At 42.6% G+C, this 25,246-nt stretch overlaps 1 protein-coding gene across 4 annotated transcripts in view; it reads left to right on the top strand.

Annotated features, from left to right (window-relative positions):
- Positions 1-24,766, top strand: part of TENT5C (terminal nucleotidyltransferase 5C) — a 30,616-nt gene extending 5,850 nt beyond the window's left edge. For 3 of the 4 annotated variants that reach the window (XM_023734870.1, XM_004380346.2, XM_023734873.1), the window contains exon 2: positions 19,233-24,766. In XM_023734870.1, coding sequence (XP_023590638.1) covers positions 19,233-20,434 — 1,202 coding nt within the window. In that variant the 3' untranslated portion in view covers positions 20,435-24,766. Of the gene's footprint in view, positions 1-17,693; positions 17,875-19,232 lie in introns of all 4 variants that reach the window. The other variant, XM_023734871.1, reaches the window with a different exon arrangement.
- Positions 24,767-25,246: the final 480 nt, after the last annotated feature.

Below are 25,246 nucleotides of genomic sequence, written 5' to 3'. Positions count from 1 at the left end.
GAAAGTCCGTGGAACAGCCCAGCAATAAAGATAACTTAAAAATGGACTGTAGTACCCTTGTTCTTCAGAGTGCCATTAACTGGCCACATTTGACACAAACTTAGAAAACTACAATTTTTTTATGACTCAAAGTAGTAACTTGACTTCACCTTCCATCTTTGATATGCTGTGTGCCTGGAGTCCACCACTAAAGACTGGCAACCCAAGCGCTCTGAAATAGTGAATGAGTATGTTAAACCCTTTTACGGTAACTAGGAAACTGGAGGAGCCCTGGTGGCACAAGGGTTAAGCGCCCGGCTGCTAAGCAAAAGGTCCGCTGTTTGAACTCACCAGCTACTCTTCGGGAGAAAAGACCTGGCGATCTGCTCCCGTAAAGGTTACAGCCTTGGAAACCCTATGGGGCAGTTCCACTCTGTCCTATAGGGTCACTACGAGTTGAAATTGACTGCACAACAACAACAGAAATTGGGGAAGCTCAAGCCTCCTTTCATGAGTTGTTAACATTGTGTCTTTGTGTTTAGATTTCTTGGTCTCCCACCTGACTCCGGGCTGTATCTGTTATTGTACACAGTGTGTATGTGTGTGTGTGTTTGGGGGCTGAGGTGATACAATGCAGTCTGAAGTGTTATGTGGAATAAAACATTACTTTGGTTAGATAAGAGCCATGGCTTTTTTTGTGTGTGTGTTTTTGTGAGGTTAACAAGGCAATATAGAAAAAATATTTTCTGCCAGCTTGCTGTTTTGACTGTAGTATATTAAATTGGCACAAGCTATATTGTGATGAAGCAGACAGTTCAACGTTTAAAAAATTATCCATATATTTAAAACTACTTGAGTACGGCAGTAAGTGCTTATCTTTTGTGATCTTTCTGGCACATATGGCCTCTCAAGCTTTTCACCCTTTTTCACTATGTGCATTATAAGGAAGCTTGTATTTGAAATTTAAATGGCTTTGGGAAAGCATTTTTTATATAACCCAACTATGTAAGAAAGCCTTATGAATTGTTAAGAATTAATAGATTTTATACAGCTGGCCCCTGTAGCCTATTCTAGAACTGCAGAACTTCTTGGAACAACGGGAAGAAACTAATATGGAGACAAATAATTGGGTTTCACTGACTTCAAGCACCTCTCCAGGTAGGATGTTTTTTAGCCTGAGCATTTTGGAGTCTTGGTCACTAAACTGCGTAGAGTATTTATTTCTTGGATAACAGTGATTGAGTAAGTAGTTAAGTGCTTCCTAGGCAGTAGTTGGTGCCAGGTGGAGAGGCGGCCAAGGCAGTGGTATGTGAAAAGGCCTGTGGAAGTGCTCTGGATGGGGAGGAGGAGCTGGGTCAGCTTCATAATGCACTCTACCTGATTTCGACTCATGGTGAGCCTATAAGACAGAGTAGAACTGTCCGATAGGGTTTCCAAGGCTGTAATCTTCATGTAAGCAGACTGCAGAGTGGCTGGTGGGTTCAAATTGCTGACCTTTCAGCTAGCAGCTGAGCACTTAACCACTGCACCACCAGGGCTCCTTTCATAATGCATCCTAGGCACCCCCTTTTGTCTCGTTCCTCTCAGCCACTAGCACGTGAGCCCCAGGAAGGCAGTGACCTGTGTTCATTGCTGAATCTCCAGCATGTGGAGCAGGGCCTGGCACAAGAAGGTGCTTGTATTATTTGGATACAATGCTCTGCTGGCATCTATCTGCATTTCCTCTCAAAGAAGATTGTTGTTATTAGTTGGTGTTGAGTTGATTTCGACTCATGGCGACCCCATGTGTGCAGAGTAGAACAGCACCATAGCGTTTTCAATGGCTGTAACCTTTTGAAAGCAGGTAGCCAGGCCTGTTTCTGAGGCACCTCTGGGTGGTTCCAACCACCAGCGTTTTTGGCTGGTAGTCAAGTGCTTAACCGTTTGTGCCACTCTAAGTGGGTGTCCTCCTGGTGAGTCAAGGCATTGGAGCTTGTTGGATCAAAAGCTCCCAGCGTAAAATGCAGGGCAGTTTCTGGATCTCACTTTTAAATGGAGGCCTCAGGGATAAAGGTTTGGTGCTGAGGGGCAGCTAACTGCTAATTGACCAGCAGCTGAAACTCCTCGGCGGGAGATGCAGACCTGTTCCCTTCAGCTTGCCACCTTTACCATCCTTCCATCTACCCTGACACAGCCTCTCATGGCTCAGCCTTTCTCTGTATTCACTCAGTTGCTAATTCTGCTGATTCTTTTTTTTTTATTGTTTTTCACTGTCATCACTAACCTGGCTTAGGGCCTTACAGACAGCAACTTGATTACAGCGATAGCTGAGCAGGTCTCCCTGCTTCTGGCTAATTCTACCTACTGTCCTGTACACCTCAAACAGAGTACCTGGATGGTATAAATGCTTGGCTACTAACCGAAAGACTGGAGGTTCGAGTCTACCCAGAGGCTCCTTGGAAGAAAGGCCTGGTGATCTGTTTACTTACAAAAAATCAGCCATTGAAAACCCAGTTCTACCCTGTCACATGTGGGGTTGCCAGGAGTCAGAATCAACTCACTGGCAACTGGTTGGTGCACCTTGAACAGCATTTCACAGGAGCCACCTATTCCGCGTGAAGCTGAGCTCCTTTTTAAGACCTATACCTTTTGACCTTTTGTTTATTCCCACTTGGCGGCTGGCCTTCCTAACTGCCCCACCTTGCCTTACAGAATACATACTCAAATATTTGAGCAAATGAGTGCTAGTCCTTCCTCACCAAACTTTAGTTTAATCCTTTTTAGGACCCTTCCCTGAGGCTTCTCACTGATCTTACCCAGTCTGAGCATTCCTTCACCCCACAACTCTCCTCTTCAGTACTTCTTTACAGTTCTGCCTTGTACCTTATTTTCTGTATTTTTTTTTCATTTTCATTGGTTGAGCACAAAGAAGTCCTATATCTGTCACCATATTTGACCCTCTGTAAAAACATTTTGAGAAGAAACTATCCTTGAATCTTAAACTGCCTCCACCCCTTTGTGTTAACCCTAAGCTTCTCTCAACTTGCCTGGCCCTCACTAGAATGAGAGAAGAGGTGTTACTCAACATCCACCTCACCTGGCTGCCCGCCCCTCCCCCATCCTGTTATCCCTGAGTGGTATTTGTCATAGCTAAAGAGATGGGGATTAGGACCATGCAGCTGGCCAATGGCCTTGTCTCCAGCAGTCTTGTCCTTCACGTGGAATCACTCTGTGTGGTGGCTATAGTCGGAAGAGCACTGATCAGACATAGAGATGACATGGACGCTAATTGAGCACCTGCCCTGTGCCTGCCCAGGTGCTTGCCCAGGTTTGCTCAGCTAGGAACTAGCACTACTTGTTTCTCCAATGCTGAGACTCTTTCTAGTCTTTATGCATACCTCGCCCTGCCTCTTATGCTGCTTTTAGTTGTTGGGAGACTTGGCTTCTGGTCCTGGCAGAGGCTTTACCTCTTCACGGCTTCAGATGCTGTCCAATAGAAATATAATGTGAGCCATCTAGGTAATTTTAAGTTTCTAGTAGTCACATTGGAGCCCTGGTGGCTCAGTGGTTAAGAACTCGGCTGTTAACCAAAATGTCAGCAGTTTGAATCTACCAGCTGCTCCTTGGAAACCCTAGGGGCAGTTCTCCTCTGTCCTGTAGGGTCCTATGAGTTAGAATCGACTCGATGGCAGTGGGTTTGGATTTTGGTTAGTAGTCACGTTAAAAAGAATGTGAACAGGTGAAAATAATTTGAATAGTAGTTTTCTTTAACCCACCGTATAATATTATCACCTCAACATGTAGTCAGTATAAAAAATATTAATGAGATCTCTTCTTTTCTTTGTACTGAGTCTTTGAAACCCAGTGTATGTGTTACACTTAACAGCACATCCCAATCTGGACTAGCTGCATTTTGAGTGCTCCTAGCAGCTACGTGTGGCTCATGGCTACCATATTGGGCAAAACAGGTTTAGACCATTGGCAAAAATGTTTCATTCTCCAATTCTGATTCTACATGTGTAGTAGGCAAGAGTTGTTGTTGTTAGGTGCCATTGAGTTGGTTCCGACTCGTAGCGACCCTATAGGACAGAATAGAACTGCCACATAGGGTTTCCAAGGAGCGGCTGGTGGATTTGAACTGCTGACAAAGAGCAATCCTAAATTATGGAAGAGGCACGTGAGCTAGGATATAGGCTCTGCAAGGGCAGGGATCTTTGTTGCTTTCTGATGTGTCATCAGCTTCTAGAATAGTGCTCGGAACATAGTAGGCACTTATTTTAATGAATGAAAGGAAATGCAGTCATAGTGATTGGCTTACTGATGATCATTAACCTGTGAGTGAGCTCTAGCACCAAAACACAGGATATTTGATCCCTAGTCCCGTGCTTATTCTTTTATTTTTCATAGTCTCTTTGAGAATAATCATAAGGTAATAGAATTTCAAAGAACTGTGGATGCAAACATCTGAGGCTGATGGAGGACCAGGAGTCCAACTTGCATTTTCTCTTATCAGTGGTTTGAATGAAAATACAAGGAAATGATTTCAATAAAAGGTGCTTATGAGGTACCAAATGATGCCAACACATTAATTACTTAATAAATGTTAACTTAATGATAATCACCCCAGTGGGCTGTATTGCTGGACTCCATAGATGAAGGAATGCCAGAGAGAAGGTGGTTTGAGCACCTGAGGCACAGTTCCTGCAGAAATAGGTACCATCCATCCCATGGTCTTGTTCCTTCCCTGTAACCCTACCCCCCACTCTGCCTGCCCACCCACATTTCTATTACTGAGCATTTATAAAGTTGTCAGAGGGACCATTGAGCCTGGTGATGTTTCACTTAGGCTGCTGCCATGCTCAGTACCTGGGGGTCAGGTACCTGCTCCATGAATATTAACCCTCTGGGAAGGACCCATGCAAAACTAAAACCTTGATGGAACTGGCCACATCCTTTGCATCATTCATTAGAATCTGCACTGAGACACAAGCCAGCCCAAGCTTAGATATATTTGAATGAGAGTGTGTATATGTGGATACAGTGTGATAAGTGCTGTATTTGAGCAAATTTCAGCATTGCTTGTCCCTTTCCTGATAAGGCCCAGGGATGTTGTTGGTGATAGGCAGGACTTTAGCTGACCGAGGTGTTCATTTTGGACAGCTGGCAACAGTTCACAGCTCTAAGCAGGAGCGTTAGATCCTAAAATGGCCTGTGGAAGAAGCCTTTGAGAAAACCTGGAAGCTATCAGCTATTAAACCCTTGGGAAGTATGTAAACTTGATCATTCTTACAGTACACAGTCTCCTAGGAATCATCGTATTTTTGTCACTGTACTCAATCTCTAAAACGAAGATCAGCTCTGTTTCGGTATCTCTTTAAATTAGTTCAGACCAGTAACATCTCTGATTTATAAAGAAGCATGTTTCAGGGGAAGGGTGGGGCTACCAAGTAGCAAAAAGGATTACAGGTAGTCCCCAACTTACGATGAGTTCTGTTCTGATGACTCTGTCATGAAGTCGATTTTGATGTAAATTGAATACCTCATTTTTTTTTAGTTTTCATTATCATTGCCTTTTATTATCAGTATCTTTGTAAATCTGATCTTTGTCTTTGGAGGTTGGAAACATTACATATAAACTTACAGATATGTTTTAATGCATACATAAAAAAATACACAAATCAAAAAAATTTACTCCAACGATGAAGAAGAGTTGGACGACATTGGCATTTTGTCAGTTGTGGTAATAACTCCACTTGTGGAAAGGTTCTGGATCATCTGGATTATCCCTGGGAATGAGGATGATGTTTCTAGTCAGAAAATTAGTGAGAGTTGTCTGTATGGTCCTTTTCTTTTTTTCTTCATATATTTCGTGGAAACATAGTACTGCTTCCCAAATCTGCCTCTCAGGTTTAGCAAAGTGATCAGCATTTGTGTCCGTGTTTTCAAGCAACTGAAGCCCCTGATTTAGTTTAGAAAACATTCCAGCTAATCTTATCACTGTAAAAATTTTTGACAACTTCTCTCCTTCTTCCTCATTATTTCTTTTTTCAGCATTTCTTTCCTCTTCGAAATCCATTAAGTAAAAATCCATTCAGTCCTGATCCGTCAATTATCCTTCTTCGTGATCTATGAACTGTTCCACATTAGCAATATCAAGTTCCAAATTCAGCGATCTTGCCATATGGATGATTTTTCCACCGATCTCTTCCATCATATTGATCTTGATTAAATGCTTGGAGCATGTTCACATAACTCAGCAATTTTTTCCATATTCCCTGCAAGCATTTTCCTGTAACTTCCTCCCAGGAAGATGCGATGTTCCAGATATGCTGATTGTCATAAGTGTGGTTCGTAGGAACTCGAATACGTCGTAATTCAGGGACTACCTGTATTTCCAGTCCAAGTTGTGTATGTAGCACTTAATAGTGCTAATACCTTGGAAATATCAAGGCCTCTATGCCTAGCTTCCATCTAAAGGTAGTATATGATCTGACCTTGTTAATTACCTTTGCAACAATTTTAGGGTGTCCTTTAAGCACTTGAACTTCTGTGGTGTCACTGTTGTAATATCTAGACTGGTGTTTTGATTCTGTTCCATGCTGTTTTGCAGCCACAGCATTAGTTCTTCCAGCGTTATCTCCTCAGCCACACTTGCTTAAGCATCCTATTTTGAAAGACAGAACATTCTGGTTGGAGCCTTCTTAGGGAGGGTCTGTGGACAGAGCCCAGCCATCGATAAGGATGAAGACTGTATGTTGGCACTTGAGGAAAGTGAGAACTTGTGAAGGCCCCTCAAATTCTAAAAGCCTCACATAAAGCGAGGCAGCACGGTGTACGCGGCTACTTCTGTTTCCACTGTCTGATGCTGTTTTCCTTTAGCCCAGGCGCAGGCAAGCATCCCAGCTGCCGTGGGAATCTCACCGAATTTTTTGGCTCCAATAAACATAAGTGTCAAATTGCTGGGAGGATGCTGATAACCCTGAGAAAATAGATCGGAGACCTCCGCCTGGGTGTAATTGAGCTGAGGGTGAGAAAAGACCATCTGTAGGGTTTGTTTTGCCACCGACTTAGAAATGTTTTCACTGGGCACAGCTTTGTGGTGTGGGGCAGTTATCACTCTGAACTGAGGTACAATGTGGGTATTTGAGTGGGCAAGTGTAAAAATCACTTCTTGGAAAAGTTACCATGGAATATATTTTACTGTCCTTTTAAAAAATAAAGTATTATCTGGTGTATTGCCTTGGAAAGATTTGCCAATCTACATTCTTATTTGATGTACATTAAACACACTTGTGTGCTCAGTTATCTAACTTTATAATGTGTTTGGGGGTGGGAAGGAGTCTCCAGAATGTGCCCTCCTGGTGAGGGGGCTGGCAGCTGGCAGACAAAAGGCTTCCTCAAGCTGCCCCCTGGTCCTAGATAACTCCTGGCCTTCACTCCCCAAGGAGTTCAAGGAATAAGGAAGGATATCTCCTCTGAAGGCTGAATCCACTTTGACCCTGGTTTTTCTCTTTTCTGCCCACTTATCTGCTGCTGTGTATATCAAGTCCACGGTCCTTTTAAAGTGCCTGGCTCTTTTCACGTGGGTGAAAGGCATCTCAAGGTTCAAACTATATGCAGGTGAGGGAAGCGACAGGTGTCCAGTCTTCAAGTGCAGCATTTGTGCATTTATCAGTCTGTTCCAGGCTGTTTTTTTTCAGGTGTTTCCCTTCCAGCTCGCCTTCCTGCACTAGCCCTTGGGGTGGTGTCACTTCTTACACACTTAACCTGACTTCTTTCTGCAGCTCCAATCGGGTTACCTGTTTCTCAGATCTGAGAAAGTTGTATTCTTGCCTGCAGGGAGTGTCCTGTTCTGTTGCTTTATCAGCAGATCAGGCCTCCTGATCTCCTGGCCACCTAAGCAAATCCATCCTCCCCCCCCCAAAAAAAATCTATTGCCATAGAGTCAATTCTGACTCATAGTGACCCTATAGGACAGGGCAGAATTGCCCATAGGGTTTCCAGGGAGCAGCTGGTGGATTTGAACTGCTGACCTTTTGGTTAGCAGCTAAGCTCTTAACTACTATGTCACCAGGGCTCTGAGTAAATCCTAGCAGTTCTTTATTGTATGAACAGAGAGCAGTGTGCCTTTGTTTCCCTAGGCTGGTCCCTATCAGTCTGTTCCTAAAATCTGCCTTCTCTGTGTCATTTTTTCCTCTTATGCTGGTCCAGCAGGCTGACTGCCCCAGCACTTTCCACTCTTGGGTTCTCTCTCCCTCCTGAACTTGCATTCCCTAAAATCACCACTGGCTTGCAACCTAGCTAGCATCTTGAGCTCCCTCTGAAGAAGTTAGGATCCTAGGCCTTCATCTCCCAGCCATTGTTAGTTTAAAACAAACATTAGTGTAACTGTTAGCCATTTCTATATTTGATTTCATTCAATTCTGGTGTCTCCAGCCATACTGGATATACCTCCAAATCCATAATGATTTGGGGAGAGGAAACTGCTATACTGACAGTTTTTAAATACTTGAGTTCTAAATGCTTCTGCCTTGCTTTCAGTGGTTGCCATCTGGCCTTACCACATTTAGGTGGCCTTATCCCATCTAGCCAAAACTTCTTTACCATAGTCTTGTTAAAAAACATTCGCACTTTCCTTCCCTTCCACTTATTGCCATCTACTTCCCTTCCACTGCCTGAGCTTCTAGCTCCTCTTCAACCTCCCACCACTACCCAAATTACTTACCTGCTAGGTGGTGGTGGCAGTGGTTGTTAGCTGCCCTTGAGTTGATTCCAACTCACGGTGGCCCCATGCGTGCAGAGTAGAACTCTGCTTCGAAGGGTTTCCAAGGTTGTGACCTTCCAGAAGCAGATCACCAGGTCACAAGGCCTGTTTTCAGAGGCATCCCTGAGTGAGTTCAAACTGCCAGCCTTTCATCTAGTAGTTGTGTGCTTAATCATTTACACCGCCCAGGGATTCCTCTTAAATCCCACTTCTGCCACTTAACAGCGGTACATCCTTGGGCAATTTATTTGTCCTCTTTGTTCCCTAGTTTCTTCACTGTGAACGGGCAATGATAGGATCTGCCGTATTGGGTTGTTGGGAGGATCACATGGGTTGATTCAGATAAAGCTCCTACAGCACCAGCTAGCAGTTCAAATGTTAGCTGCCTGACTTGGGACATTCCCAAATAGACTTTGGTGGCTCAGTTAGGACACCTTGCTAAACACCTAGTCACGTTTGATGTCGCCTGGCCATGGCTGAGGCTACTACTATAGACATTGCCCTTGGAGGGATTGGGTGCCAGAGCTTCTGAGGAAGTAGTAAAATTAACCCTGCAGGACAAGGATGTGGGGAGGAGTAGAGAAGTGTTTGCTTTATGAAACAGCTGATGTGTGTCCTCAGTAAGAAGTGAGATTTCCCACACAGTGGCCAACAGATCACCTTTCCTGGTGTCTCTAAGCCACCTTGGTGTCCTTGAAGATGCAAAGTGACTAGACTCCTGTCCTTTGCTTAGTTGGAATGTGCACTAAAGCAGACAGTGAAGCATGGTTGACTTAAGCTTTGCTGTCTTTGGTGTGTGTGGTGGGGAGGGGGCAATGGGAAAAATAAGGTGCCACAATTATATAGTTGATAGAAGGTTGCTTTCTCTTTTCTTTTTTGTGACAAGAACCAGTAAAATATTTGTTTTAGAGAAGATGACTTTAGTAGCAGCAAGAATTAGCCATCACAGTGCGTGTATGGATTTATAACCTGTGTTTATACCCCCTAACCCACCGGACTGGCAGAACTTGAGCTTGATGGAGGGAGTTGCCCACTCCAAGAGTTAGAACACTAGCTCTGGAGTTGAGGACCTGGGGTCAGTCTTTTCTGAACCTTATTTCTTAATCTGTGAAAGAGGGACAGAAGTAGCTTCCTCGGAGAGCTTGTGGAGAATCAGATGGGAATTGATGCGAAGAGGCTTACAAGTCTTCACTTCATTTTATAAGGAAAAGAGAAACAGTTCCAGGAGTTGTGGCTCTCATTCACTCAGCTTGCTAAGAGAAGAGGTGGGATAGGATGTTATGAAGCATATTGTCATTCACTTTAATCAGATTTAATTCTGTAGGCATTTATATGCAGTGACACAGTCTCTTTTGGCCTAATTTCCTCTATCGTACATGGAGGAGAAGAGTCAGTGTGGAATATGCCAGCCACAGGTGCGTGGACCCCCTCTCTTTCAGGAGCCAGGGACAGTGGGTGTCTTTGTCCTGTATACACACTTCTCTTAGAGTCTGTCACCAGGCTTGGGCCATTGCTCATGGATGGGATCTCTTACCCTTAGCTGGAAAGTTTTACTAGGAATGATCCAAGCTTTTGAGCTAAAAATATCCAGTAGCAGTGAAAGGGAATTTTGTAATCGAAGGAATGCTGAAATGTATTTGAGTTTCTTCTGTATTCTTAAACCAACATGCGGCAGAGGAAGAGAGTATTGCCCCAGTTGGCTCTGGTCTGGGTGGAGGGCTTCAGCAGCTAAGAGCCCTGGCTCTAGCTGAGGAATCCTCAAGTTCAAGGCTCAGTGTTTCCATGAAACCCCACATGAACCTTAGGAATTCTCAGTCTAAAACAGATCTAACTTTAATTCTACTACAAGTTGACAGATTTTAAAAATTTATGAATTCTTATGCATGTGTACGTTTATAGCTTTCATGTAAAATGTCACAGACCTAGATTTAAATATATACTGTTTTTAATTTCATGAATGTAAATCTCCACAAAGAGTTCTTTGGACAGTTTCTGTGTCTAATAAGTAGTTGCCATTGAGTTGACTTCAACGCATGGTGACCCCATGTGTGTTGTGTCAGAATAGAACTGTGTTCCACAGTGTCTTCAGTGGCTGATTTTTCAGAAGTAGATCGCCTCTGGGTGGATTCGAACCTTCCACCTTTCATTTAGCAGCCTAGCACATTAACCATTTGCATCACCCAGGGACTCACTATGTATGTCTCATAAACCAAAACCAAAGCCATTGCGATCAAATTGATTCCAACTCATAGGACCCTATAGGACAGTAGAACTGCTCCATAGGGTTTCCAAAGAGTGGCTGGTGGATTCGAACTGCTGACCTTTTGGTTAGCAGCTGTACTATTAACCACTGAGCCACCAGGGCTCCCACTATGTCTCATACCAGGGACAAAATAGGAATCAATTCTGATATGACCTAAACCCTTGCCCATAAGACCTACGTGCAGTTGTTAGAAATGCTGTCAATACTGTAATCTCTAACTTGTTCATCTGCCTCTTCCAGTTGCCCACCTTGAGACCCCTCACACTTTCATAGTCGGTATCACCCTTGTTTCTACAGTTAGTTGACTAATCTGGGGACATAGATATATTGTGAAGGAGGATTAGAAATAACTGTATTTTCAAACAGGGCTCAAGCATAGGTTTTCAAACCAACCTGCCCTGACTGGCTCTGTTCGGACAGAGGGGAAGCAGAGGTAAGTTAGAGATCTTGTCCTTAGGGAGCTTAGTTTAATCTTCTGGCCTAGTTTGTCTCCCCCTACCCCTTTTTGCTGCAATCTCTGTTCCCCAAATGTATTCTTTCAGTGCGTGTATTCTACCTTTCTACTGCAGCCAGGTGACAGAATAAAAGGGAATTCCGGATACCTAAGATAGTAAACCTAAGATAGTAAACTCATCAGGAGTCAAACTCCTTTAGAAGGCAAAGTAGCTTGAAATGAGTGGGCACTTGGTCAGCCTGACTTGTAAAAAGATGCCTTAATTTTCACTTCAGCTGAGAAATCATGGTTCCCACCTTTTCTGGTTTCCATTGTACAGAATGCAATGTGTCTGTTTCGCAAATAGTAAAAGAGAAGTCGAGCACTTTAGTTTGATTTTACTAGACATCAATCCTGCTAACTAAAATTTGCCTTTGACCAGGGCCATTTAGGAGCTGGAAGTATGTGTGTCACATGGGGATATATCAAAAAACGATTGCACTAAGCTCTGGTGTCTTAGCTAAGCCCCAAGGACCTAGGATGTGGGTAATACCAATGTATAGGCTTCACTTGTTAGAAGGGTCCAAAATAAGTCATTGGTCTCTATTAGAAAGAAATTCTTCGTTTTTTTTTCTCTCACTTATTCAGACAATTTCAAATACAAAATGCACATTTCAAGTTATTAATGCTTGTCTAAGTAACTTGAAATGTACATTATGTATTTGAATAGGTAAAGGAAAAATGAAGAATTCCTTTTTAATAGGGACCAATGACTTATTTTGGGCCTTCCTAATGAGCTAAGCCTGTATTTGAGCTTTTAATTGCTTGAGCTCTTTTGTATCTAAATCATGGTAAATTGGGAAACTAAAAACTCTACTGTGGACCTGGTATTTGTCATGTCTTGCAGCAAACCAGTTGCTGTCGAGTCGATTCCGACTCATAGCAACCCTATAAGACAGAGTAGAACTGCCCCATAGGGATTCCAACGAGCGACTGGTGGATTCGAATGGCTAACCTGTTGGTTAGCAGCTGAGCTCCTGACCAGTGTGCCACCAGGGCCCCCGTGTCTTGCACAGTGTTTTTATATAGACTGTTTTTTTCCAAAAAGTTAACTTTGTTATTCATACATGCATGAGAAGAGTTGTTATAGAAGATGCCAGCAACAGGCATCTTGAATTCCTGAAAAAGTGTTTAGTTTGTTGTATTTATTAAGGTTCTTAAAACTGTATCCAGTAATCAACATACTAGTCTCTTGTGGGTAGCTATAATAGATCTGAAATGAGAAATAGCAGATCTATAAAACTGCAAGAAATTTTTTTTTTTTCAATTAATTTTGTTGTTGAATATACGCAGCAAAACATACACCAATTCAACAGTTTCTACATGGACATTTCAGTGACATTGATTTCATTCTTGAAGTTATGCAACCATTCTCACCTTCCTTTTCTGAGTTGTTCCTCCCCTGTTAACATAAACTCACTGGCCACTAAGGTTCTTATCTAGTCTTTGGAATTGGTGTTGACAATTTTATCCCGTTTAGATAGTTCTTAAAAAAGCATAACGCTGAAGGCTGACTTTTTTTTTTACTAGTTAAGCTAAACTATTGTTTGGTTTTAAGTTGACTTCAGGGGATATTTTTGGTTTAAGGTTTAAAGATTATCTCAGGGTGATAGTTTCAGGGGTTCATCTAGAATGTCTGGAGTCCATGAGAATTTAAAATTCTGTTCTGCATTTTCCTCCTGTTGATCAGGATTCTTCTATAGAATCTTTGATCAAAATGTTCAGTAATGGTAGCAGGGCACCATTCCAGTTCTTCTAGTCTCATGGCAAAGGAGGCAGTTGTTTATGGAGGCAGTTAACTACACATTCCATCTCCTCCCCCTATTCCTCACTCTCCTTCTTCTTTTACTCTAGGAGAATAGAGACCAATTGTTGTGCCTTTGAATAGCCGCTTGCAAACGTTTAAGACCCCAGGCACTATGCAATGAACTGGGAGGTAGAACAGAAGCAGTGAACACGTTATTAGGCCAGCTAACTGGGATGTCCCACGAAACCATGACCTTCAAACCAGGAACCAAATCCCATGAGGTGTTTGGTTGTATGTAAAGCAGCTTCCACTGCTACTCTTTTGTTGTTGTTGTTGTAAATATGTCTGTTACATAACTTTTTTGATAACAAACAGAATGGGATAGATGAGGTGCCTTATCCATTATTTGAAGAGTTGTTTTTTTGTTTTACAGAAGGGCAGTTTAAATCCTGGGCATCTTCTCTAAAGTAGTACATGGGTAGAAAATTGACTAACAGCCCTTCTAGAGGAAAAGCAGTTCCACCTCCTGCACTCATCCATACAGATATCAACATTTAAGGCTTGGAGAGGAAGCTTCCAAGTATAGTTGATTTTTGGCACATGGCTACGGGCATGGTTGGGAGGGAAGGTAAAGGATTGAAGCAGTTAAATAAAGTTCCAAATGAGTGGAAGGCTCATAGGGGAAAGATTTTAGAATATGGATCATGAAATTTTAAGTTTTGTCAATTAATGCATGTATAGCTTCCAAATTCAAAAGGCACAAATTAAGTGTTCTTCCTCCCCTGTTGCCCAACCTGGACGTGGTATTTGGTGTAGACTGCTGTCCTGCCAGAGAATTTTATATGCTTGTGTAAGAATAGATTTTTGCTTTCACATACAGTTTTGCGTTTACTTTTCTATTAATGAATCTTGAAGAGCATTCCACATTCAGACAGAGAGAGCTGCCACTGTTATTTTAGATAACTGGGTAGTAGTCTGTTCTACAGATGTATCAATTCACTTAACCATCTTTTACTAATGAATATTTTGTAGCTTTATAAATAATTATCCAATGAATATTCTTGTGCATACTTGCAAGTATATCCATGGGGTAAAATCCAAACTGGCACAAATGATTAAGCATTCAACTACTAGCCAAAAGGTTAGCAGTTCAAACCCACCCAGAGGTGCCTTGGAAGAGTCCTGGCAATCTGCTTCCAAAAGGTCACAGCCTTGAAAACTCTGTGGAGCAGTTCTACTCTGTACAATGGGGTCACCATGAGTTGGAATTGACTTGACGGCAACTAAACAACAGACTTCCCTGAAGTAGATTTGTTACGTCAAAGGGTATGTTCACTTAAAATTGAGAGTCTCACATTGTTCTCCATAGAGAGCCTTCCAGCAGTGTACCAGAGATATCTCCCTCCCCACGCATTTGCCAGAAGCGATGCCCGTCGGACTTTTTGATCTTGTCCAATCCGATAGCGGAAAATGATACTTTGAGGTTTAATTTGCCCATCTCTTGAGTAAGGTTGAATATGGTATGTGTGAATTCATGTCCTTTGCCCATTCTTCTGTCGGGATTCTAGTCTCTCAGATTTGTAGGTGAGATTCTAGTCTCTCAGATTGGTAGGAGCTCTTTATTCATTAAGGAAATGAGTCTTTGCCTGATGTTAAATATTTTCCTAGTTTTGTCTTCTGACTTCATTCTGGTGTTTTTACCATGTAGATATTTTTATATAATCAGATATGTCCATTTTTTGTGGCTTTTAGGCTTTATGTAATTTAGAAAGGACTGCCTACTCTATGTGTGTGTATATATGTATAAGTTTCATTTTTTTTTTTTTAGTACGCTCATGGTTTCTTCTTTTTATACATAAACCTTTAATTTCTTCATCTAGATCTTAGTTGGGCATGAAATAGGGAGCCGACTTGATTTTTCCCTCTAGATGACTATCTACTTGTCTCAGTTTTTTCCCTTCATTATTTTGAAATGCTTGCTTTAATATATACTAAATCCTCTTATATATTTGGTTTTATGTCTAGATTTTAAAATTCTGTTCATTTGATTTTGTCTATCATTTGTGCCAGTACCACATTGTTTCTATTATCGTGGCTTCATAATATCTCTTATGGGGCTGGTATACCTCACTTCTATTTTTTTTTAATAACATTCCTGCCCCTCCCCCCACATAAAACCTTAAGAATTCTCAGTGTCAGATTCTCACATTAAATCTACCATAAAGTTCACGGTTAAAAATATACGTAAATTATTAGGCATATGTACTCCCCTGCCAAGGGAAGGGGTCGTAGCTTTCATCAGATTCTAAATGGTCTTCAATGCCCCTCCTCTGGAACTGGTGTTCTAGAAGTAGGAGTAGTCTAGACTCTTAACTTTAGATGACTTTCTTAACAATAACAACAACAACAGAAGAGTTAAAAGTTATCCCTACAGTTACTCTCCTCTGCAACATCATTGAGGTGCTTCTGGAGATTTTCTCAAAATTGTTATTCTATCCCAAGTACTGATTGTATTGGGATTTCCATGGTTGTGTGACTTCTTCTATCTGTATTGTAAACAAGCCCCATGAAAGCACAACAACAGGTGATTCATAGGCTAAAGCAAATTGTTTTTCATAGGGTGGATCAATATACCTGACACAGATCTGTGTCACCAAATCATAGATAACCTGGCGGTGTTTCAAAACAAAGCTAGAATGCTAAATTTCTGTAATCACTGGAATTTAATTGTATAGAGCCTTATACAGTCAGCACAGAAGCACCATATGCTAATCATAAAAGAGGCCAGAAAGAAGTACCAAAGAATATGTAGAGCACAGGAAAAAGAAAACTCTAATGTGCCAAACCTGACTTGAAACCAAATGCCAGCCACATGAATTATTTTGTCACAATTTTACTTGATCTGCTTAACTTAGGAAAGAAAGCTTTTGTGCAATGATCTAGATAGCCTAGGGCTTTTTAACCCTATCCAAGAGGTTTGAAGGGAAACTTTTTTCTTCCCAGTGACAAGTATTCTTCTGTAGCAAGTAGGGGAGCTCTCATCCCAGACTGGCCTTCCTACAGCTGGCTTTGATCATGTGATCAACCTTCTGTTGCCAGCCAAGCAACTTTACAGTCCCTCAGTGGTGCAAATGGTTTGTGCTAGACTTCTAACCTAAAGGCTGGCGGTTCGAACCGGCCCAGCAGTGCAACAGAAGAAAGCCCTAGCAATCTACTTCCATAAAGATTACAGCCAAGAAAACCCTATGGGATGGTTCTACTCTATAACACATGGGGTCACCATGGGTCAGAGTCAACTCAACGGCAACAGGTTTAACCTAGATATTGGAGTTCCTTGGTGGTAGAAATGATTAACGCACTTGGCTGCTAACCAAAAGGTTGGTGGTTTGAGTCCACCAGAGGTGCCTTGGAAGCAAGACCTGGCGATCTACTTCTGAAAAAATAGCCTTGAAAACCTGTGGAGTACAGTTTTACTCTGACACACATGAGGTTTCGTGAGTTGGAGTCAACTCGATGGCACCTGGTTTTAACCTAGATACTAAAGGACCTTCATGACCTGCTTGAGGAGAGTATCATGGTGGCCAGACTGGACATCTTGCCAGGTCTCAGCTGCCTGCTGCTTCTGCCCCTCAGCCCCACTGACAGCTAAATTTCTTTCTGTTGGCTTATGGCCAACTTAAGGGAACTGTTAAGTGAACATTTAAGTGAACATTCTGTGTCCTTTCTGTTTACCCTAATCAAGGGACACCCCTTTTTTCTGCCTTTATGTTTTCTTTGTACCAGTCAGACTGAATACACCACACACTGCCTTGTATTCTTGACATCTTGTGTTTTCACCCACCTCCTTAATGGGGAGCTCCTGGGAAGCCGTCTCTGTGTGCCCAGCAGTGCCCCAGCACTAACAGCCATCCTACGGATATGAGAGATGTGGATAAAGCAAGGATCCCTGGCACCAGTGCAGGGCCAGAAATCCAAGTCGGAGCCTCAGGAGAATGCATGCCGGGTGTGCGTTCAAAAGCAGCAGCTTTCAAACAATGAAACTGCAGAAGTCATTAGGATTGGTTTTGTGTGTGTGTAGCAAGTCAGAAAGTCAGAGTAGGGTGGGAAAACTCCCTTAAATGTTCTTTTAAGTTGGCCATAAGCCAACAGAAAGATATTTAGCTGTCAGTGGGGCTGAGGGGCAAAGCAGCAGGCAGCTGGGACCTGGCAAGCATGGAGCCTTGACCTTTTTCTTTCGCCTCTTTACATCTATCTAGCTAATAATCAACCCATCTGGATCTATAACACCTTGACTTTTTAATGTCAGTGTTTGTTTTTTACGTATGGATCCGGGGATTTATTGTGTTCCACTCTTTGACAAGTGTAACTTGTTTGAAAATTAACTTGGAGACTTTGTGGTTGTAGCAGGTGAAGTGTGAGAAGTGATGCTTTTTTCCTCAGGACTCAGTCTTAACCTTATTCTCCTTAGGTAGCTCCGAGGTACTATTTTTTCAAAATACAGTTGAAAGATCGCTCTGCCCTGAGGAAGTTTCCCACATTCCTGCATCCTTGCTGAGAAGGACATTTCCACTACCTAGCCCAGGAATTTTGTCACACAAACAACTCTATCCTGGATAACGGAAGCGTTTGTTATAGGACAGACTGGTCATGTAAGTGAAAGGAATGTGAATTTTTTTTTTGTCTCCCCTTCTGGAAAATGGTCCTTCTCCAGCTCTCACAGTCTCTTCCCCTGGCCACAGCACAGACCTAGAGATGGTACCTGACCAAGGTTGGCCAGTGAGAGCCTTACCCCTAGTTGTTTATTCCGAGTCCAGGGAGAGCAAGTTCTCGTCCCTCCCTGATGGCAAAGCTGGAGGTTTGAGTCAAGAAGCCTTTGGTAAATTTCCTTCTTCCACGTTGGCGTTAGACTTCCGTCACTTGCAGCAAAAAGAGTCACACTCCTACTTATACCCTTCCACTGGCTTTCTGTTCCTCAAGAATGTAAATTCCATGAGAGCAGGACTGTGAGGGACATGAATTCTTGCTAAAAGGACCTAAGCATGCTTTACTGCAGCATGAGTGGTCTGCTCTGCTTCTTGGTGTGGCTGCAGCCCGGAGGTGAGAATTTCTTAATCATGGAGTGAAGCAAGTCTTTTTTTTGTGGGTCTTGTGTTCTGTGTGTAGATGTTGTAGCTTAGTTAGTGTCAACTGTTCAAAATATGGTTGGGAGCCAAAATCAGGGGAAGTAATTTCTGTAGGAAACAGGGAAAATTAGCAAGACATAAACCAAAAAGACAAACCCATTGCCATCGAGACAATTCCAACTCATAGCAATCCTATTGGGCAGAGTAGAACTGCCCCATAGGGTTTCCAAGGCTGTAGTCTTTATAGGACTAGACGGCCACATCTTTCTCCTGCAGAGCAAGTGGTGGGTTCGAACCACCAATCTTGGTTAGCCGCTGAGCACTTACCCACTGCGCCAAGACATATGGGCCCTTTATTGGCTAATGTTGTGTTTAGGTTACTTGGTCTAAATTTGTTTGTCTTCCTTACATAACACAAACCATGCCCACTTCACTTCCCCCACCCCTATGTAAACAAAACAAGGAAAAAAATGAAATACCAAAAGCTCCCGCAAAACTATGAAGTTATCAAAATTGATATAAAGTAAAAGTTTATATGCATTTTGCACAATTCTTTAGGTATTTAACTCATTTAATCCTCACAGCGGGAGTTCTTAGGTTGTGCAAATGGTTACCATGCTTGGCTGCTAACCAAAAGGTTGGAGGTCTGCATCCATCCAGAGATACTTCGGAAGAAAGGCCTGCCGGTCTACTTCCCAAAAGTCAGTCATTGGAAACTCTATGGAGCACAGTTCTGCTGTGACATACATGGAGTCTCCATGAGTCAGAGTCGACTCTATAAGGAGATTGTTCAGAGATAAATCAACATCTTCTCTAAGTCACATGAGCTGTTTTGCCGTGTAGAAGTGAATCCTAACTCTGTTTCTTACCCCCTCAACTTTCAGTTTCCCTGGCAAGAACATCCCCCAAGATGGCAGAAGAGAGCAGCAGTACCAGTGAGTGCGTGTCCTTCAGCGTGCTGAACTGGGATCAGGTTAGCCGGCTGCATGAGGTCCTGACTGAGGTTGTCCCAATCCACGGACGAGGCAACTTTCCAACCTTGGAGATAACTCTGAAGGACATTGTTCAGACTGTCCGCAGCCGGCTGGAGGAGGCAGGCATCAAGGTGGAGGATGTCCGGCTGAATGGCTCTGCAGCTGGCCACGTCTTGGTCAAAGACAACGGCTTGGGTTGCAAAGACCTGGACCTCATCTTTCACGTGGCTCTTCCAACAGAGGCAGAATTTCAACTGGTCAGAGATGTGGTTCTATGTTCCCTTCTGAACTTCCTGCCGGAGGGAGTGAGCAAGCTCAAAATCAGTCCAGTCACTCTTAAGGAGGCTTATGTCCAGAAGCTGGTGAAGGTCTGCACAGACACTGACCGCTGGAGCCTGATCTCCCTCTCCAACAACAACGGGAGGAATGTGGAGTTGAAATTCGTTGACTCCATCCGGCGCCAGTTTGAGTTTAGCGTGGACTCTTTTCAAATCATCCTGGATTCTTTGCTTTTTTTCTATGATGACTCCAATAACTCCATTTCTGAGCACTTCCACCCCACAGTGATTGGAGAGAGCATGTATGGGGACTTTGAGGAAGCCTTTGACCATCTGCAGAACAGACTGATTGCCACCAAGAACCCTGAAGAAATTAGGGGTGGGGGACTTCTCAAGTACAGCAACCTCCTTGTGCGGGACTTCAGGCCCACAGACCAGGAAGAAATCAAAACTCTAGAGCGTTACATGTGCTCCAGGTTTTTCATCGACTTCCCAGATATCCTCGAACAGCAAAGGAAGCTGGAGACCTACCTTCAAAACCACTTTGCCGAAGAAGAGAGAAGTAAATACGACTACCTCATGATCCTTCGCAGGGTGGTGAATGAGAGCACCGTGTGCCTCATGGGGCACGAACGAAGGCAGACCCTGAACCTCATTTCCCTCCTGGCCTTGCGCGTGCTGGCAGAGCAAAACATCATCCCCAATGCCACCAACGTCACCTGTTACTACCAGCCAGCTCCTTATGTCAGTGATGGCAACTTCAACAACTACTATGTTGCCCATCCTCCAGTTACCTACAGCCAGCCTTATCCTACCTGGCTGCCCTGTAACTAACCTTGAGACCTGAGGGTTTCCACAGTGGGAACCTCAACAGGGCAAGGGCTCTCAGGTAGGGGAGCCTCCTTCTAGATGTAGGTGTTTGGCTTTTAAAGGGGAACTCAGCTCTGATTCTGCTCTTTTTTCTTTGTGTACCCATTGGAATGGGTTTACGGTATATCATGAGCCAACCCTAAAGGGGCCCATATGCCAGTGCCACTTTGGAAAATGCTATAGGAAGAATGGCCTATCCACGTCTTTCCAAAATAGACACTAACATGTCACGTCCCAAACATTAGCACATGGGGATTTGAACTCTGTGCAATAATTGAGATTGGGAAAAAGCTTGGCCAGTATATGAGAAGTGTGAAGCTAATTGTCTTCCTTCTCACTTGAGCCTGGAGTCAGCTGTGTTGTCCATCCCTTGGGATTCTCGGCAGTTACACAAAAGTTGCGCTGATAGTCTGTTTTCTTGTATCAATTTCAATCAGGCAGAAAATGGTAAGCATGAGGGTGCACTAGTGATTTATTTTTTGTCAAGGGACTTATGTTTATCCCATCAGCAGAGCTGAGGGTTTCCTTAACCATAGCCAGTAGCTGGAGAATTGAGATCTGGTTAGAAGTGGTTTATGGTTTAGATGCTGTGCTGTCACAAGGAATAGTGTGAAATTGCTGAGAATAAAAAATGACCTAAGTTTCCTGAAATGTAACTTGAAAGCAAAATAAAATGTGGAACCTAATGTTAAAGTAGAATTTTGGTGGTGGAGGGGTGCTTGTAAATAGAAAACATGAATGTTCAATTTTTTTTTTTTCTTTATGAGTGAGGAATTCTTATCGTATGACTTTCTTTTCCCCCTTCATCAGCTCTTTTCACGGCTGACTTTTGTTTTTGCTCAAGGGTTGTGCTGAGTCTGGAGTCACTATAGTAACTGACATGAAGGTCTTCCCATGTTTTAATTGGAAATCCACTTCGGTCACATTCCAAGTATGACGAGCTTTTTTTTTTAACGAAAAATATGACCCCGCTCCCCCGCCCCCAGGTTTTTTTCTGACAGCAAATGAATTCTGGAATTTCAGCAGACCCGGATAACAAGTGGAATGATCTTGTTTTGTGGGCAGAGTTCTTTGGCTTAAAATTGCTAACCTGCTGCCTCTGAGCTGCGTGTGAAGGTGAAGGTATAGCATTAAGTCTGCTCTTGTGTGCAGCAGAGCAACCAACGCACTTTGGAATAATTCATTCTGGCGTATCTGGGAAGAACTGAGTGACTGGATAATCTTCCTTATTCTGGTAGATTTGACTGTGCTTGCTCATTGTGTCCTTTTGAAGGAAAGCAATGTTTCTCTAGTCTAAAGCAAGCTTAGTTAAGTGGGAGAGATCTAGGCTACTATTGTTTTTCCCAATACACTTAGATAAGGGATTTTGTGTGTTGACACGTTTTGTGGGATCTCTTAGAAAGCATAACTTTAGGGTGTCAAGGGCAAAGACATTTAATATTGCCAGCTTGATTTTTAAAGTTATTTTAATCAAATCCATGCTTCTGATTTTGACTTTCTTCTTTGGCCATAAAAATCCCAAACCCCACTGGTTGCTTTCTCCTTGCTTTAAGCAATGAAGTTATCTTAATGCAGAAATGCTTAGTAGAAAATGAGTGATTTACTTTTTTTTTCTAAAGATACATGTTTAGGTTTCTTCTGGAATGTGATGTCTTGATCCTCTTTAATGAAAGCTGATCAGAAGTGACTAAAATCCAAGACTTGGCTGGTATCCATGTTGGCGTGACTTGAGCTAAATAGAAGCCACTTGTTAGTATAGCCAGCTCCTGTGTCCTTGTGAGTCTTAGTTATGTTTGAATTCACTGGCTTTGAGGCAAGGCCAGCTCTGCATTGTGAGGAGACCCGGGGTGTTTCAGTGTTCAGTGGGGGAGTGAATTCCAGTGAAGAGTGAATGCCAAATTCAAAACTACCTGGTCATCCATGACCTTAAAAAAAGCTGCCATTGTGGCCAAATGGCAACATGTTTGCACAAAAAAATGACAGATCTTGGCAGATTTGTTTAACCAAAGCTTTGAAATGTGATGAAGCCGTCAACATAAGCACTTGCTAGCTTCTTACAGAAATCAGTATTGCTTCTACTTAGAAGGCTTGGGGATCAGGGTAATGAAGCACCAGATGAAGATAAGATCAGAACTGCATCAAGTAATTAAATTTCTGGTTTGTCCTTGAAGTTGTTTCTACTTATATATTTTTTCCCTATCTGGTCATAGTCCTTGTCAAAGGAGACAGAAATTGCAAGAAATTTCCAGCCCCCCAATTCCTTACCACCACTGCAGGATGGCTACCCTACCATAATGGGACTTGGTAACAGTCTTGGTAGAGTCTGTTCACCTGAGGTTTTATTCAGCCCAACTATTTTTGTAGTTTGAGAGTAGACATGTGCTCTAGAACCATTGGGTAAAAGGCTGCCTACAGCTCAGACACCATTGCACTAGCCAAAGCCACACTTTCAAAACATAACCCCTTCTCTAGTGGTCTCCACCAACTGCCTTTTTCCAGCCTCAGAATAGACCAGGTAACTTGAAGTTCAGGTATCTGGGAATTCCAGCTGAAACTTGCCTTTCATGCTTCTCACAGAAGCACCAGGGTACTCTGAACTTGTACTGAGTCCAGTGATTCCCCTTTTGTGTGTGTTGAATAACATGAAACTTGGCAGTGCCAGAGGGGACTGAAGTTTAAGTGCAAGTTCTAATCTAAATTTAAGCAGTCTCTCATTTACTTCAGGACTCTGCACAGTTTTTTGATGCTTTTTACAAGTATGCAGCCTGTTATCCCAGCCTGCTTCCGGGAATCAGGTTGAAGAGTAGTGAGATTAAAATGGCACCGTTTTCCCTTGTGTCGGCAGAAGGGCACACACTGAATTCCTGGGCTTGAACTTCAGTCCCACCCTTAAATCTTATCTTGGCAGTAAGACACTGTTCCTCACTCACAACTTCAAGTTTTGAAGCTAAGCTCTGTATCACCAACACCTTCATATTAGAGTTCTTGCTTACTGACTACACATGGGATGGGACATGGCCCAACCTGGGAGGACCTGGTGGATGGGGGAGAGTTGGGTAGATGCTGGTTCATGTGTATGGTACAGATGTGGTTTGGCATTCAAGTCCCCTCCCACCCACCCCCAGTTTGGTTTTTCCCTGGGGATTTGAGTCACAGAAAGCTGTGTATGAACCTGAGTTTGATGGTGGTACATTGATAATCAGATTGCTAAAGTTCTGACTCTGTCCTTAAACTTCCACTCTAGCACTAACCCCTTACCTTCATGGTAGGTTAGGATTTTAACTAGTACTGCCTTGTTAACTTTGGGGAAATGGTGACACTCTAAAGCAACTTCCTAGCCTTAGGAATAACTCCTTTCTAGTTAACTTTCTGGTCCTGGTGCCTTGTTTTAGGATGCAACTAGATTCTTAGCTCGAACGTCCTCTTCTACAGAGTGAATTATAGTTATCCAGTTGTTAAAAAAGAAACCCTTATACACTCACTCGGGCCGTTACTTCCTGGGTGTCCATCTACGGCTCTGAACTAGGGACAGTCCTTTGGGTGGATTGTGTAAGTTGAGAGAACTTCAAGTTTCGAAGGTTAGATTCGTATCTTTAACCTGGCAGAGACGAAAATGTCACAGCTGGCGTTGGAACATATCCCAATTCAACCAATTAAATTCAGAGGACCAAGGGAGATGTGTAGGGGGAGGTACTAAAAAAAACAAAAACAGAAAAACTACTTTTCAGAATTATTTGTGAAAACTTGTAAGATGAGGATCAGGAAGGAAAAGGGCTATTTTGTGCGTTCAAGTGCCTAAATCTCGTTTACCTATCACTTTAAGAAAAATAGTTTAAGTGTAAGCTGAAGAAAATGCTTGGAGTTTTGCCTGGGCTATTGTGAGTTGATGCAAATCCTCGTGTGTTTGCCTAGGAAGGTGTGAAGATCATCCACTAAAGAGGAAGTAGTTAAAAAAATAGGGATCTGTGGGCTTTTTAAATTTTTTAGAAATTCAAGTTTTTTTTTTTTTTTTAATATATAAAACTCTACTTAATTTTCTAAAGAAGCTATTGGTTTCCAAATTAAATAGATGAAGAGCAAGACACCCATTAGACTAAATTGGAAACATTTTCATCACTCTATATTTGTGTATATTAATTTCTTAGCAGTGCCTAAGATGTGTGGGGGTTCCTCTTTGTCAGTGGTCACTAACCTTCTTACTTGATGCCAGTGAAATCATTTGTCAGGGCAAAATGTGTTAGAACTTGATGAAATAAAAGCTTTGAATTTGAGAAATAAAACATGTTTAAAAAAACATCTTGTCAGTTATGGCCATTTCCTTTTGTTTATCCTCAATGGTAAACTTGTTCTAGGTTACAGGAAACATGTTGAATGGTGGTGAACAGTTGTCAGCATTATCAACATCAGATGCTTCTCTGAAATACTGTGATTTCTCTGGGCTGGGGATGAGAAGTTGTGTGTAGTTACAATGGGGGCCATAATTCTCTTAATATTTGGAATCTTCTGCAGGGTTCTTGAGTAATTTAAACCGAACTGTTCTTGATCCCAACCTAGTGGCTGATACTTAATGGTAGGTGTTGTATTCTCTACTTGATCTGTCTTAACTGGCACCTTGTCTGATTCAGGAGCCCCAGTGGCATGGTAGATAAGAGCTTTGCTGCTAACCAAAATGTCAGCAGTTTGAATCCACCTTGAAAACCCTATTGGGCAGTTCTACTCTGTCCTATAGGGTTGCTATGAGTCAGACTCGACAGCAATGGGTTGCCTCATTCAGTA

The sequence above is a fragment of the Trichechus manatus genome, unplaced genomic scaffold (genome assembly GCF_000243295.1).
Source record: "Trichechus manatus latirostris isolate Lorelei unplaced genomic scaffold, TriManLat1.0 scaffold00073, whole genome shotgun sequence".
NCBI lineage: Eukaryota > Metazoa > Chordata > Mammalia > Sirenia > Trichechidae > Trichechus > Trichechus manatus.
This window is presented reverse-complemented; position numbering and strand designations above follow the sequence as displayed.